At 41.5% G+C, this 17,626-nt stretch overlaps 1 protein-coding gene across 1 annotated transcript in view; it reads left to right on the top strand.

Annotated features, from left to right (window-relative positions):
• ALDH16A1 (aldehyde dehydrogenase 16 family member A1) overlaps nt 1-17,626 on the top strand; it is a 58,047-nt gene that overhangs the window by 2,796 nt on the left and 37,625 nt on the right. The window contains exons 2-5 of the mRNA XM_070728552.1: nt 244-629; nt 6,456-6,558; nt 10,460-10,586; nt 15,941-16,119. Of these exons, the coding sequence (XP_070584653.1) occupies nt 244-629; nt 6,456-6,558; nt 10,460-10,586; nt 15,941-16,119 (795 nt within the window). The remainder of the gene's footprint in view (nt 1-243; nt 630-6,455; nt 6,559-10,459; nt 10,587-15,940; nt 16,120-17,626) is intronic.

Here is a 17,626-nt window from a genome sequence, read left to right as displayed (position 1 = left end):
TTTTTGCTCCAGACATTTAATATTTACTGAATTACATGAGTTTTAGGATTTTTTTTTCTCCTTTGATGTTTCTACGTATGTTAATAGTTCTCCTCTTAATTCTTTGAATCTCACTTTTTCTGCTGCTTCTTTGGCACATGTGCGCCAGAGGCTGGCTCTTATGTTTGGAGAGCTCCAGTGACGTAGTTTTGGTTTTCATCTCTGCCACTTGAGTAATGTCATCTCATTCCTCCCTGCCACCAGCTTTTTCCAGGCCACGGAGCCGGCTCAGCAGGCGCGAGAAGTTGGCCCAGCTCCGGAACAGGAGGAAGAGACCCTGGGATGACAAATTTGATGAGTTGGTGCGAGATATCCGGACACATTTCAGAGAGAGTGAACAGCTATTTCAAGGACTGTGGGAAGAAGAGAAAGCCCAGCGGGAGAAGGATCGGCAGCTTTGGGCAGCCGAGATGGCCGGCATTCAGCAAATGTGGACTAAGAGCCTGAAGGAGAAGGAAGCAAGAGAAGAAGACAAGGGGACGGATGGTCCCGGCCATGTAAAGGAAGAGAATCGAAATAGAGATGCCTGCAAAGACTCTGAAGAGGGGTCTTGCAAAGAGGGCCGGCTTCAGGAGCCCCCACTGTTAAAGGTCTCCCGTGCTTTACAACAGCCATTCATATCTCACTGTCTTAAATCTCTTTCTCTAGAGGATTTTTTTTGGAGGGGAAAGGACTACTTAACCCACCTTTATTATTTTTATAAATAACTAAAGGCATTGAACCTACAGCAGTGATTGCAAACCTATGGCACGGGTGCCACAGGCGGCATATGGAGCCATATCTGCTGGTACCGAGCCGTTGCCCTAGCTCAGCTCCAGTGTGCATGTGTGTGCTGGCCAGGTGATTTTTGGCTCGCACAGAGGCTCTGGGAGGGCAATTTTGGCTTCCAGAGAGCCTCCGGTGGAATGGGGGAGGGCGTTTTTACTCCTCCCCAGCCTCCAGGGAAGCCTTTGGAGCATGGGGAGAGTGAAACACAAGCCAACCAGAAGTTGGGAAACAGGCCATTTCCAGCCTCCAGAGGGCTTCCGTGGGGATAGGGGAAGCTGTTTTCGCCCTCCCCAGGCATTGAATTACGGGTGTGGGCACTCACGCATGTGTAATAGCACACGCTCATGCTCTTTCGGCACCCGCGGAAAAAAAGTTTGCCATCACTGACCTATAGAATATTCTTTCTTTCTCCTACCCTTCTCACAACAACCCTGCGAGATGAATTGGACAGAGAGAGTGGTTGAGCCAAAATCACTCGGCTGATTTTTCACGCCTAAGGTGGGATGACAAGTAATGATCTCCTGCCGATTGGCCCCAAATGATTCAGCCAGCTTTCGCATCTAAGGCAGGACTAGAATTTTCAGTCTCCCAGTTTCTTAGCCTCTAGACCAAATTTTTCTTGTTGGTTTCTTTAATTGTAGTGAATAAATATACTGTGGTGGTTGAGTTTCTACAACCCCAAACACAAGGTAAACCGGCCACTTTTGGATTTAATGTGGCTTTTAAGAGCCATAGTGGTGCAATGGTTAGAATGTGGTACTACAGGCTACTTCTGCTGACTGTCGGCTGTCAACAATTTGTATTTTGATTCTCACCAGTTCAAGGTTGACTGAGCCTTCCATCCTTCGAAGGTCAATAAAATGTTGGGGGCGATATGCTGACTCTGTAAACTCAGAGGGCTGCCAAGCATTGTGAAGTGGTATATAAGTCTTAAGTTCTGTTGCTAATGTATTGTAATTCTCATGAGTCTCGGTGGTCAGGGAATTCTAGATAAGAACATATGGTGGGACCCAGGTTGAAATTTTTTCCAGTCTTTCTTCTTGGGGGTGAGGTGTCAAAGTTTGGCTTTTGTATTCTGGCATTTAAGTTGAATTAGTGTTTTTTGGGGACAATCTCACTCTCTCCCACCCTTCCATAGTAACTCTTACAATAGGATTAGATTCTCTGTAATTATTTGAAATCCTTGATAGTTTTAAGCTACTTTTCTACAGTCTAGCACTAATTTTCTTAAACGGTAGGTTTCACTGATTGGTCAGTCAATAAATATCTGCATAAATTTGAAAATGAATGAAAACGGTACAGGCAGTCCTCAACTTATAGCAGTTCTTTTAGTGACCATTCAAAGTTACAATGGCACTGAAAAAAAGTGACATGAATATTTTTTGCAGTTAACAACCTTTGTAGCATCCCCATGATCATGTGATCAAAATTTTGATGTGTGGCAACTGGTTTGTACTTATGACTGTTGCTGTTCCCCAAAGTCATGTGATCACTTTTTGCAATCTTTTGACAAACAGTATTAATGGGGAAGCCAGATTCACTTAACAACTATGTTGCCAACTTATCAACTGCAGTGATTCACTTAACAACTGTCGTAAAATGGGGCAAAATTCACTTAACATAAATTTGGAGCTCAATTGTGGTCTTACATTGAGGATTATGTTGACTCAGAGGGCTGTCAAGCCTGTATTGGCAGTTCTGTGTTGGCAAAAACTTCATAAGAGAAGGATTTAGGGGTAGTGATTTCTGACAGTCTCAAAAAGGGTGAACAGTGCAGTCAGGCAGTAGGGAAAGCAAGTAGGATGCTTGGTTGCATAGCTAGAGGTATAACAAGCAGGAAGAGGGAGATTATGATCCCGCTGGTGAGACCACATTTGGAATACTGTGTTCAGTTCTGGAGACCTCACCTACAAAAAGATATTGACAAAATTGAATGGGTCCAAAGACGGGCTACAAGAATGGTGGAAGGTCTTAAGCATAAAACGTATCAGGAAAGACTTCATGAACTCAATCTGTATAGTCTGGAGGACAGAAGGAAAAGGGGGGACATGATCGAAACATTTAAATATGTTAAAAGGGTTAAATAAGGTCCAGGAGGGAAGTGTTTTTAATAGGAAAATGAACACAAGAACAAGGGGACACAATTTGAAGTTAGTTGGGGGAAAGATCAAAAGCAACGTGAGAAAATATTATTTTATTGAAAGAGTAGTAGATCCTTGGAACAAACTTCTAGCAGACGTGGTTGGTAAATCCACAGTAACTGAATTTAAACATGTGTGGGATAAACATATATCCATCCTAAGATAAAACACAGAAAATAGTATAAGGGCAGACTAGATGGATCATGAGGTCTTTTTCTGCCGTCAGTCTTCTATGTTTCTATGATTATCTGTATTTATTTATTAATTATTTTTTATTTGTTGGTTGGTTAGTTGATTGGTTGGTAGGTTTATTCATTCGTTCATTAATTAATTAATTAATTAATTAATTAATTAATTCGATTTTTTATGCTGCCCTTCTCCTTAGACGCAGGGCGGCTTACAACATGTTAGCAATAGCACTTTTTAACAAAGCCAGCCTATTGCCCCCACAATCTGCGTCCTCATTTTACCCACCTTGGAAGGATGGAAGGTTGAGTCAACCTTGAACCGGTGGTGAGATTTGAACCGCTGACCTACAGATCTACAGTCAGCTTCAGTGGCCTGCAATACAGCACTCTACCTGCTGTGCCACTCTGGCTCTATTTCTAGTGGAAAAGAAATCCATATTACATTTTTAGACATCTGGTGCTTGTGAGGGATTTTTTTATGAAGAGCACGGACAAGTTTCTGCACTAAAACAGCTAAAATGTTTTATAGTAGAAGACAGTTGACCCCCAATAATGGATGGCACTCTTTGGACAATTACATCTGATTAATATAATTGATTCTGGCCTGCATGGGTATCCAACAGGCGGCAATTGACCCACTGCAATCTTCTGCACAGCCCATGTGGGTCATTAAATTCCTCCCAGCTGTGTTTTTACTACCACATAAATCACATTTTATCCTGTCCACCAAGCACTTGAGTTGATGGCCTCAGATGGTACCTGAGAGGGGAAGATGGACATACTTTCTATTTGATTTTTTTTCCATTGTTCCAGAAACATTTTTAACATAGAAACATAGAAGACTGACGGCAGAAAAAGACCTCATGGTCCATCTAGTCTGCCCTTATACTATTTCCTGTATTTTATCTTACAATGGATATACAGTATGTTTATCCCAGGCAAGTTTAAATTCAGTTCCTGTGGATTTACCAACCACGTCTGCTGGAAGTTTGTTCCAAGCATCTACTACTCTTTCAGTAAAATAATATTTTCTCACGTTGCTTTTGAACTTTCCCCCAACTAACATGTTGAAGTAATGTACTGTAGTCATAATGGATAGGAAAGAAAAGAAAAAGAATGTAAACATGTAGAAAGGAGAGAGAGCATGCTGATGACAAAGTATCTTGATTTTTGTGGCTAGTTAGTTTGATATTGTGATTAAGGTATCGGGCTAGAAACCAGGAGACTATGAGTTCTAGTCCTGCCTTAGGGACAAAGCGAGGTGGGTGTCCTTGGGCCCCATTCTCTCTCAGCCCCATGAAGCGGGCAATAGCAAACCACTTCCATCTTGCCAAAGGTAGTACAGTTGCCAAGAGACAAAAATTGACTTGAAGTTGGTTATCACCTACAAAACTCTGCATGGCTTAGGACCACAGGTCCCAGTAGCCAATTAGATCTCACAGAATTGGCCTTTTCCAGGTCCCGTCAGCCAAGCAATGTTGTCTGGTGGGACTGCAGGGAAGGGCCTTCTCTGTGGTGGCTCCAGTCCTCTGGAATCAACTCCCCCTGGAGATTTGCACTGCCCCCACCCTCTTGGCCTTCTGAAAGGCTTTAAAAACTTGGCTGTGCTGGCAGGCCTGGGGCCATTGAGTGACAACACTCCGCTCCGGCCAGTAGTATGAATGATAGATAGATGAATTCTTTTTTTATATTGGGGTTTTAGATTTTGTATTTGGTTTTATTGTTGTATGCCGCCCTGAATCAGGAGAGGAGATGCTTATAAATCTAAATAAATCTGAACCTAAATTTAAATCTGAAGGTACAAATGTGTTTTGAGGTTCAAGAGACTTTAATATTTAAAACAGGTTTTGTAAAACTGAAGTACACTTTAGACTTTTTCAGATTAGGTTTTAGAGAAACCCTGAACTTGGAAAGGTTAAGCAATGGAGATTCTGGTCCCAGTTGAAAACAAATTATGCTAAAGTAGCTGTATATCAATGCACCAACATATTTAATAACCTTTGAATTTTCCACAACCTGGTAGCTGTTGCCGGATTACTCCAACATTGACCATTAGAGTGTTGAAGATCCTCCAAACTGCCCTTTTTGTTTTGCCCCCAAATCAGGTCGATGACACCTGACAGGATTTAGTTAGTTAGTTAGTTAGTTAGTTAATTAGTTAGTTAATTAGTTAGTTAGTTTGTATGCCACTCCTCTCTGAAGTGCAAGTGGAACACAATTCATTACTCTCTTAGTTGAGCCTTCTAACTTTCTGATTATAGACAGTTCTAAAGTTTGACAGGTGAAATAGGATAGGATAGGATAAAAATGGAATAGAATAGAATAGAATAGGACAGAACAACAAAGTTGTAAGGGACCTTGGAGGCCTTCTAGTCCAACCCCCTTCCAGTGTTTTGAGATTGGATAATCATTTGTCTAAAATGGTATAAGGCAGAGGTAGGTAAACTTGGCTCTTCTATGACTTGTGGACTTCAACTCCCAGAATTCCTGAGCCAATCATGCTAGCTCAGTAATTCTGGGAGTTGAAGCCCACATGTCATAGAATAGCCAACTTTGCCTACCCCTGGTATAAGGTTTCCTGTCTGAGCAGGGGATTGGACTAGAAGATTCATTAAGAGAATTCTGCTACCCCCACCCCACCCACTGACTTGTCAAAAGCCAACCAGGAAAGTCATAAAGCCCCTCCACCCCACCCCCCCAGACCTATGGGATTGGGCGGCATAGAATTCGGATAAATTAAATTACATTAAATTAAATGGTGATCACAATAACACACCGAGACACTGCAACCACTGTAAATGCTTGCTGTTATTTTGAACCTGAATCTTCATCGTGTGGCCTTGGGGATGCTTGTTAAGTGTGAAGACTGGTTGCAAGGCCCTTTCTTCAGTGCCATGGTCAATAAATAGTTGTAAGTTGAGGACTACCTGCAATGCTAAAGGCTGAGAGTTCTGGTCTTTCCTCTTGATCAGGGTGTATCACTCGGTAGGGAAACAGTGGACCTCCCAATATTATGGCAATGGATCTCCTCTCACTCTTGACTATTGGCCAGTCTTAACAGCTTGGCCTGGTTTAGTCCAGCAGGATTTTGAAGCTACAGGTTCCCTCCCTGAATCTAACTGATCCCCTCCTGTATTCTCCTCGCCTCAAAGAGACACAATTTCCCAATCTATTTACTATTACTAAACATCTAAAATATGCTATTTAATTCTATGTATATATGCTATATGTGTACATACGTGTTACACACAGGCACACAAAAATTATTTGAAGAAGATTCAAATAATCAACCTGACATTTCCCTCTTTCTCTTCTTCAGTCCTGGCTGGACTCTCATGGTCGTAACTTGGGGCACTTTATAAATGGCAAGTGGCTGAAACCAGATGGCCGAGAGACCTGCACAATCAAGAATCCCACCACAGGTAAAGACGGTGGATGAGCGAAGGGGGGTTGGCTTTTATGGGAGGTTATTTATATTCTGCATTTCTGCTGGCTGGGGAATTCTGGGAACTGAAGTCCACCCACTGCTAAAGTAGAGAAACATTGATTTAGTATTTTATATAGAAACATAGAAACATAGAAGACTGACGGCAGAAAAAGACCTCATGGTCCATCTAGTCTGCCCTTATACTATTTCCTGTATTTTATCTTACAATGGATATATGTTTATCCCAGGCATGTTTGATGCTGTCCTGTTCGGGTCATATGTGACCCGAAACCAAGTTTGAGTCCCCTGTAAAACATTTTCCCTGCATATCTGAAACTTGAAATTTCATGACTTTTCATCATTTCAGGGGTTCTCTCTATGAGAATTTTTTTGGGAGGGTGGGGGGTTTCTTTCTTGCTGAAAAAAACCAACTCCCTAATCTTCTGTTCCGGGTCACATACGACCCGGACAGAAAACCCTTCATTTGAAGTGGTTATGTTTGGTCAATTTGAAAACATTTTTCACCTGGAAACAAGTTTGAACATTTCTGCACACAGTGGAATGAAAATTGAACTGAAACAATTAATCCTTATTGGTTTATTTTGCACATAAATGTGCCCCCCCCCCGTTTTTGTGAAAGTTTTTTCAATTTATGGATAGTTTTGCTTGCAAAATCCATTCTATTTTACTGACGTTGGTGTGGGATTGGTAGCTTGAACATTTCTGAATATAAGAAAAATATAAAGGAACTGAAAAAAATGATTCTTACTGGTTTTTTAAAATCAGAAATAAGCCCCCCCCCCCCTCGGCTGCTTGCAACCATTTTCACTTTTTATTTTTTTATGCTCCAAATCCGAAATATTCTTTAAAATCTTAGGCATTCATTTACTCAATTTAACAATGCTGATCATCATAAAAATATTTGTGGGGGTGGGGACTAATTTTTTTCTGGGGGGGAAAAAAGTCACGTTTACTCTGTTCGGGTCATATAGACCTGGACCAAAATGATTTTTTTTAGGTACTTGAATTTGATCTTTTTGAAAACTTTTTCAACTGGAAAACTAGTTTGAACATTTATGAACATAATGATATGAAAATTGAACTGGAAAAACTGAGACTTATATTTTTATTTTGATCAAAAAGCCCCTCCCCCCATCCTTTCTGAATTTCGTGTCAATTTATATTTTTTAAGGCTACAAATCCCTAAGGCATTTCCCCCCAAAAGGTTTGATATACTAAATTGAACAATCCTGAACATAAGAAAAATATAAATGAACTGAAAAAAATGGTTCTTATTGGTTTATTTTTGCCACAAAAGGGCCACTCCCCCCTCAGCCCTGCTGTGTGCCATTATTGTCACTTTTTATACATATTTGGCTAGAAATATTTGGAATATACTTTTGAAAATCAACCACATTGTAGCCAGAGAACTAATTTTATGAAAGAAATCCATTTTACTAAAAAAAAGTATGTAAGTTTGAAATTAACAGCATAATTTTTATATAAATTGAAATAACTTTATGTGCAAAATAAACCAATATGCATCAATTTTTTCAGTTCAATTTTCATATCATTATGTTCAGAAATGTTCAAGCTACAAATCCCACACCACCTTTAGCAAAATAGAATGCATTTTGCTAGCAAAACTATCCATAAAGTGAAGACTATTTCACAGAAACGGGGGGGGCATGCATTATATCAGCAAAATAAACCAATAAGATTTACTTTTCTCATTTCAATTTTCATATCATTGTGTGCAGAAATGTTCAAGCTACCCAATCCCACACCAACTTTAGTAAAATAGAATGCATTTTGCAAGCAAAACTATAAATTGAAAAAACTTTCACAAAAACGGGGGGGGGGGGAGGCACATTTATGTGCAAAATAAACCAATAAGGATTAATTTTTTCAGTTCAATTTTCATTCCATTGTGTGCAGAAATGTTCAAACTTGTTTCCAGGTGAAAAAAGTTTTCAAATTGACCAAACATAACCACTTCAAATGAAGGGTTTTTGGTCCGGGTCGTATGTGACCCGGAACAGAAGATTAGGGAGTTTTTTCGAACAGAATAGCAGGGTTAAATTCAGTTACTGTGGATTTACCAACCACGTCTGTTGGAAGTTTGCTCCAAGGATCTACTACTCTTTCAGTAAAATAATATTTTCTCATGTTGCTTTTGATCTTTCCCCCAACTAACTTCAGATTGTGTCCCCTTGTTCTTGTGTTCACTTTCCTATTAAAACCACTTCCCTCCTGAACCTATGCTTCCATCTGCAAACCCACATTGGGTTTGCAGATGCTTCCACTCTGCAAACCCAATGTATCTCAGGCTGGAAAGACTATATTTGCTGTGCTGTTTGTAATGCCCAGGAACCACTGATAAAGTGAGGCTAAAGAGGTTCCGAAGGCCATTCACATGTCAACCAGTGAAGGGCTGCACAAAATTTTTACTGTGGGCGTGGCTTATTTTGTGTGTGTGGTTTGCCAGCCATGTGACCAGGTGGGAGTGGCTTGATGATCATGTGACTGGGGGTGGCTTAAAGGTCATGTGACTGGCTTAAAGGTGGCCAACTTGACATCACTCACGTCAGGGGTTTGGGTTAGGGTTAGAGCGCCTGGCCTCTCCTCGCCTCAAAGAGAGATAATTTCCCTATCTATTTGCTATTACTGAACATCTAAAATATGCTATTTAATTCTATGTATATATGTTATATGTGTACACTTACACACAGGCACACAAAAATATAAATTATCTACTATATAAAATATATATATGTGTGTGTGTGTGTGTGTGTATATATATATATATATATATATATATACACACACACACACACAGAGAAATGCACAAACAGCTCTTCTAAAATTGTACACATTCAACCTCATTTACTGTGATAGGAAAAACATACCCAGAGCCCAGAAGGGGGGGGGGGATTCTAATAGTTCTGCATACCTAACCAAAATGTTTCTGCTGGTTGTGCGTACTTGACCGTACCTGCAGAAGCCCACCACTGCTGTCAACCTTGATGTAAACCTGGCTGAGGCCATCTTGGAGGCTTCAGGATTACCCAAAAGCAGAAGAAGGGACAGGGAATGGGGCAGAAATAGCTAGATAGGATTTTGTAGCCAAAACAAAAAAGTTTTCTTGTGGGAACCAAGGACGTTCTAAGAGGTGGCTGGCCAGAGGAAGAGTGAAGTAACCAAGCAACCAGTCAGCATCTTGATTGGACCATGTGACCCGTGACTTGGGGGAAAAGGGGAAATTTTTATTTATTAGGCTAAAGCTAAAGCTGCAGGAAATTTCAGAATCGACTTCCAACAGTTGTGCCAATATGGTGTATCCAATAAATTGTCCATTGAGGAACTTGTCTAATAAATAATAATAATAATAACAACAACAACAATAATAACAATAACAATAATAATAATAATAATAATAATAATAATAATAATAATAATAATAACTTGCCTGTCTCCAAGTTCTGCTTTCTATGAGTTCATTACTTGAAGCGCTGACACTTGATCCCGACTCCCAAAACGGTAGTGATTGCTGCTAATTTCCCTTTCAAAAAAAGGCAGAATGTATTTCTTCCCAAAATTGCTAAGAATTTATGAACCTTTCAATCAATCTGTGATGGCGCAGTGGTTAGAATGCAGTATTGCAAGTGGATTCCACCCATTGCAGGAAGTTTGAACCTGACTTTGACTCAACTTTCCATCCTTCCGTAAACTTGAGGACCCAGATTGTTGGGGGCAACATGATGACTCTGTAAACTGCTTAGAGAGAGCTCTAAAAGCACTGTAAAGTGGTATATAAGTCTAAATGCTATTGCTATTTCAGAGTAGACTTTGCAGAAGAAAAAAACCCCCTCTTTTTTCTCATTCCTCTCCTTTAGTGGAAACACTGGGCACTACAATCCAAGGCAAGAAGGAAGATTTGGATAAAGCTGTTCAGGCTGCTAAAACAGCCTATGAAAGTTGGAGCCTACTCCCTGGCCATGTTCGAGCCCGACATCTTTACAAGTAAGAGGCAGTCACAAAAGGGTAACTTACAGGGCGACTTACAGAATGACCACAATTGCGCCCCAAGGTTCTGCTAAGCAAGGCACTTGTTCATCTTTCTTCAGTTTTGAATAGAATAGAAATAGAATTCTTTATTGGACAAGTATGATTAGACACACAAGGAATTTGTCTCCAGTGCATAAGTCAGTGATGGCGAGCCTTTCTTCCCTCGGGTGCCAAAAGAGCATGTACACACACTATCACACCTGCCTGAGTGCCCACACCCATAATTCAATGCCTGGGGAGGGCGCAAACAGCTTCCCCCGCCCACCAGAGGCCCTCTGGAGGCTGGAAATGGCCTGTTCCCCTACTTCTGGTGGGCCCAGTAGGCTTGTGTTTCGCCCTTCCCAGGCTCCAAAGACTTCCCTGGGAGAGTAAAAACGCCCTCCCCGATCCCCCCAGAGGTTCTCTGGAAGCCAAAAACAGCCTCCCAGAGCCTCTGTGTGAGCCAAAAATCAGCTGGCCAGCGCACACATGCACATTGGAGCTGAGCTAGGGCAACGGCTCACATGCCAGCAGATATGGCTCCGCGTGCCACCTTAACACCCGTGCCATAGGTTCACCGTCACTGGCATAAGTTGTCAATGTACATACAAGAAAAAGGCGATACATCATGGTCGTATTCATCATAAAATACATTCATCATAACCGTAAGTGAGTGATAGGATACTAAATAAGCAATCAGCATAAATCATACTAGGATTCTGAATCATTCTACGATTCAATCTAAGTCATAAGATACAAGCAACAAATATATAATCTTAAGAAGATGAGGAGATAGTTAATAGGAAAAGTGAGAAGGATAATGTAATCTTAAGGGACCTTAATATTATATCCAGGTCAAAAGCTCATCTCCCATCCGCACACCCACAAGTGCAATCATGAGGACCAATCCGATGCAGGGATTTCTAATTCCTTCCTGTGTTCAGTTTACTTTGGATTCTGCGTAAAGGAATGTGTGCTGCATGGCATAAATATATATATATATATATATATATATATATATATCTCAACCCCCCCCCCTTCTTTTCTCACTACCAAACTGTATCAGGCCAAGCTTTGACTTCACATATTACTTTGGACCTGACAGATAATAAGTAATAGACCCCTACTAGGTAATTTGACAGTGTTGTGGGAATTAGTTGTTTAGCACAGGGATGACTTGGGAGAAAAAAATTGTCCTTGTGTCTGGTTGTTTTGTTGTGCAATACCCTATAGCAGGGGTAGGCAAAGTTGGCTCTTCTATGACTTGTGGACTTCAACTCCCAGAATTCCTGAGCCAGTCATGTTAGCTCAGGAATTCTGGGAGTTGAAGTCCACATGTCATAGAACAGTCAACTTTGCCTACCCCTGCCCTATAGCTGTAATGACGAACCTATGGCTCATGTGCCACAGTTGGCACGCGGAGCCATATCGGAGGACATGCGAGGCATTGCCCTGCGTCAGCTCCAGCCCTTGCGTGTACTAGCCAGCTGATTTTCTGCCTTGGGGAAGGCTGTTTCACCCTGCAGACCTCAGGGAGCCTCCAGGGGGCGAAACAACCTCCCCCAAAGCCTAAAACCAGCTTCCATGAAGCCTCCGGAGGGTGAAAAACAGTACAACGTTTTTCTGAACTTCTGGTTTGCCCGTTTGGCTGTTTTTTCACTTCAGGCTTCAGTGAGGCCTGTGCGTAAGCGTGGGGATGGGGGGGGATTGTGTGCATGTGCTGGAGCAATGTAGGGGTGTATACATGTGTAGGGGAGGAGGGAATAGATATGGGCACATGCTAGCACACACACGCAACCCAAAAAAGATTCGCCATCAGTGTAAATATAAAAAATGGGCCGCGGCTCAAAAAAGGTTAAAAATCATTGGATTAGATGACCTACAAGTTCCTTTCCAACTCGGTTACTCGTAAAAACTGTAATCCTTGACTTACAACAGTTCATGTAGTGATTATTGAAATTACAACCTCACTGAAAAAAAGTGACTTATGACCATTTTTCACCTTGATGACCACTTTAGCATCCCCACAGTCATGTGATCAAAATTGAGATGCTTGACAACTGGTTCATATTTATGGGGGTTGCAGTGTCCCGGGATCATGTGATCACCTTATGCTTGCCTTCAGACAGGAAGTGAGATTCACTTAACAACCATGTCACCAACTGAACAACTGCAGTGATTCACTTAACAACTGTGGCAAGAAGGATTATAAAACGGGACAAAATTCATAACTGTCTCACTCAATTTTGGGCTCAATTGTAGTTGTAAGTCGAGGACTACTTGTACAAGACATTTATTATTATCCTTATAACATGTCTAGCTAGGACCAAAAATTAAACATCACTGGTTAATTATTTTTTCTTCAGCTGTCATTGGGAATCAGAGTTCTATATAATCTTTAATAGAATTCTCAAAGTGTAATTTCTAAGAGTTTTGAAAGAAGCTCTGCCAAGGTATAGCACCTGCAGCAGTGATGGCGAACCTATGGCACAGGTGCCACAGGTGGCATGTGCAGCCATATCTTCCGGCACATGAGCTGTTGCCCTAGCTCAGCTCCAATGTCCATGTATGTGCCGGCCAGCTGATTTTTGGCTGACACAGAGGCTCTGGGAGGGCGATTTTGGTTTCCAGAGAGTCTCCTGGGGTGATAGGGGAGGGCGTTTTTTCCCTCCCCTGGCTCCAGGGAAGCCTTTGGAGCCTGGGGAGGGCGAAACATGAGCCTACTGGGCTCACCATAACTTGGGAAACAGGCCATTTCTGCCTGCAGGGGGCCTCCAGGGGGCAGGGGAAGCTGTTTTCACTCTCCCAAGGCAATGAATTAGGAGTGTGGGCACTTGCGCATGCTTCATAATGCGCGCCCGTGCACTTTCGGCCCTTGAGGGAAAAAAGGTTAGCCATCAATGACCTACAGTATTGCTCAATGTTTTCAAACTTGGCAACTTTTAAAACATAGAAGATTGATGGCAGAAAAAAGACCTCCTGGTCCATCTTCTAGTCTGCCCTTATACAGTACTATTTCCTGTATTTAATCTTAGGATGGATATATGTTTATCCCAGGCATGTTTAAATTCAGTTACTGTGGATTTACCAACCAGATGTGGTTGGACTTTAATACCCAGAATTCCCCAATAAGATGTGTGGACTTTAATGCCCAGAATTCCTCAAACCCCAGGCCCCGGCCCAGTACTGCATCATGAGCCATTCAGAACTGGGCTGCAAAAAGCAGCAGGCGAGCACCAGGCGCGTGCTCCATTTGCACAAGCAGGGGGTTCGCGTACCTGCTGCTCAGGTAAATGGAGCTGTGTATGTCTGTGCACGCACTTGCCAGCTGCTCAGAGTGCACTTGACATTCCCTCCCCCAAACTGATCCTCAAAGCCAGAAACATAGAAGACTGACGGCAGAAAAAGACCTCATGGTCCATCTAGTCTGCCCTTATACTATTTTTTGTATTTTAATCTTAGGATGGATCTATGTTTATCCCAGGCATGTTTAAATTCAGTTACTGTGGATTTACCAACCACGTTTGCTGGAAGTTTGTTCCAAGGATCTACTACTCTTTCAGTAAAATAATATTTTCTCATGTTGCTTTTGATCTTTCCCCGAACTAACCTCAGATTGTGCCCCCTTGTTCTTGTGTTCACTTTCCTATTAAAAACACTTCCCTCCTGGACCTTATTTAACCCTTTAACATATTTAAATGTTTCGATCATGTCCCCCCTTTTCCTTCTGTCCTCCAGACTATACGGATTGAGTTCATTAAGTCTTTCCTGATACGTTTTATGCTTAAGACCTTCCACCATTTTTGTAGCCCGCCTTTGGACGTGTTCAATTTTATCAATATTTTTTTATAGGTGAGGTCTCCAGAACTGAACACAGTACTCCAAATGTGGTCTCACCAGCACTCTATATAGCGGGATCACTTGATGGGTGGCCAAGATTTGTGCACGATGGGTGCCCAAGATTTTTCTTGCCGATTGCTGAGTTTTGAATTTTTGGGCCGAAGAAGAACGGGCATGGCACCACTGCATTGATTGACGTTTATTCTCTGTAGTATGGTGATAAGCCCAAGTTTCATCTCCTATCACTATACAGTTGAGAAAAAGCCTCACCTTCAATCTTGAAACGGTCAAGAAATTCTTGGGCGGCATTGACTCTGTTGATTTTGTGCACTTCAGTAAGCATCTTGGGTACCCTTCGCAGCAGCGTTTAGCGTTCAGGTAACTTATTATAGCGCACACTTCGCACCTGGAGGGAAAAAGAATGAAGACACTCATCTCTACCCTTCATCACAATGCCAGTCAATGATCTACTGACCACTGGCACTGGTTGTTCTCTTCTGCTGGCTTCCCTCTACACCAGTGCTTCTCAACCTAGGGGTCGTGACCTCTTTGGGGGTCGAATGACCATTTCACAGGGGTCGCCTAAGACCCTGGGAAAAGACAAATTTCCCACGGGTGTTAGGAACTAAAGCTTCTATTCTGGCACCTTGGAACATATTTTTACAATCCGACCAATCAGGCGTTTACATCTGACTTTCCTGCCAATCAGCTTAAAACTCTGTTGGGAGAATTGGCGCTAGACTTATGGTTGGGGGTCACCACAACTGGAGGAACTGTATTAAGGGGTCGTGGCATTAGAAAGGTTGAGAACCACTGCTCTACACGACAACAATACCAACTTCCCCCGCAAACATTCCCACGAGAGCTACATGCCTTGTAACTTTACTTGCCGGATAACCCTTTGGAGGTCTGTCGTACATTTGAACGGACGTAGGTCGAGAAGAAGAGTTTCTTTTTTAAAAAAAATATTTTTTATTAATTTTTAACAAGTTTAATATACACACAACATAAAACAGTGCATAGTGAAATGTGCCCGCCGCCCCGATACGCACACATATCCCACCACCAATCGGGGGTGTTTCTTATATAATCCACTTTGACCCAAGAGCAATATATCCATTTACATATTATAGAGCGATTCCAATTTATTTCTTGTAGCTTGGTCTCGGATTCTACTCGTCATATATCGTCTAACCTTGTCCCACCGTCCCATCACTTTTCTCAATTCAGTTTCATTATCCAAATTTATCCTTTTATCCATCATTTCAAACTGAATATGGTCCACCATGTACCTATACCAATTTTGCATTGTCCATTTTATCGCATCCTTCCAACCCAAAACTATTACCGCCTGAGCGCTTTCTATTGCTGCCGAGTTTCTTTCTTTCTTAACACACTATAACTTACTCCTCTCAGCTAGTCCTGGAACTGCAGTGTGTTGCAGCCATTCAGGCCAGCTGTGCTTTATCCGAGATTGACTCTTCCCACAGCATTGCGAGAACGATCCAGAAACATCAGCGGCTGCTCAGTGTCCTGGACAGTCTCGACAGTGGAAACTTGATCCGTGAAAGCCAAGAAGCAGATCTCCCTTTAGTGGTACGCCATTTCTACCACTACGCAGGATGGGCCCAGCTGATGGAGGAACAGATGAGCAACTGGAAACCACTTGGTAAGCTGGGGAAGCTGGGATCTTAGCCTGGGGGGGGGGAAAAAACACCCAGCATCCTATTTAGTCCACTTTCTTGAAGTGCTGAATACTAGAGCAGGAATCTGACTGGGGAATTCTAAGAGTTTGTCTGTCTTTCTGTCTGTCTGTCTGTCTGTCTATCTATGTATCTATCTATATATGTATCTATCTATCTATCTATCTATCTATCTATCTATCTATCTATCTATCTATCTTTCTGTCTATTTATCTCTCTCTCTATCTACCTACCTACCTACCTACCTATCTATCTATCTATCTATCTATCTATCTTTTTATCTATTTATCTCTCTCTCTCTACCTACCTACCTACCTACCTACCTACCTATCTTCTCTGTCTATCTATCTTTCTTTCTTTCTTTCTTTCTATTTATCTCTCCCCCTCTCTCTCTCTACCTACCTACCTACCTATCTTATCTATCTTATCTATCTTATCTATCTATCTATCTATCTATCTATCTATCTATCTATATTTCTATATTTCTATATTTCTATCTATCTATATTTCTATCTATTTATCTCTCTCTCTCTACCTACCTACCTACCTATCTATCTATCTATCTATCTTTTTATCTATTTATTGGATTTCTATGCTGCCCCTCTCTGAAGACTCAGGGTGGCTTACAACATATAAAAATCAATCCAATTAAATTAAAAATTGCGTAACTATTTAAAATTCCTAGCTATATTAAAATCAATTGTACCCATTTTTACAGCAACTATATAATCATTCATTGACCAGGGGCTAAGATCTAATCTAAGTTGAAGTCCATAAGTCTTAAAATTGCCAGCTTTGGAGAATTTTGCACTGGAAGAGAATGAAATGATTGAAATGTTTGGTTTTAGGTTCTGCGTAATGGTTACAAGTTCCTAGCAGGATGTTTTGATCTCCTGAAAATTCCTGAAGCTTGTAAATGACCTGTTGACACTTGAAAAACCACCAAAATGGCCATAACAGGAACAGGGCACATTGGAAGTTTGAAATGACTTGAACTTGACTGTTCGGTGTGCCTTTGTCGTGTACAATAATGCAATAGTGATCAAAGAAAGGAGAGGCTCGTTTTATAAAGATTGCAATGTTTCCAAAATTAAGGACTGAGTTGTATAGGTTGTCCTTGACTTACGACCACAATTGAGCCCAACATTTCTGTTGTTAAGAGAGACATTTGTTCAGTGGGTGTTGCCTCATTTTACAGCTTTTCTTGCCACACTTGCTAAGCAAATCATTACAATTGATAAAATTAGCAGCCTGGTTGTTAAGGTGAATTTGATTTCCCATTTACTTTGCTTGTTAGAAGGTTTCAAAAAATTCGAATGACCTGGAACACAGCAAAGGTCATAAATATAAACCAGTTGCTGTTGTGGTTAGCTCTAGCCCAGCTCCTGCCCCAAGGAATGTGGAGGTGGATGTGGGGGAAACATCCAAATGTCACAGGCCTGTTTTGCTGCCGACAGAGTCAGCCAGTGAATT

The sequence above is a fragment of the Erythrolamprus reginae genome, chromosome Z, assembly GCF_031021105.1.
Source record: "Erythrolamprus reginae isolate rEryReg1 chromosome Z, rEryReg1.hap1, whole genome shotgun sequence".
Lineage (NCBI taxonomy): Eukaryota > Metazoa > Chordata > Lepidosauria > Squamata > Dipsadidae > Erythrolamprus > Erythrolamprus reginae.
This window is presented reverse-complemented; position numbering and strand designations above follow the sequence as displayed.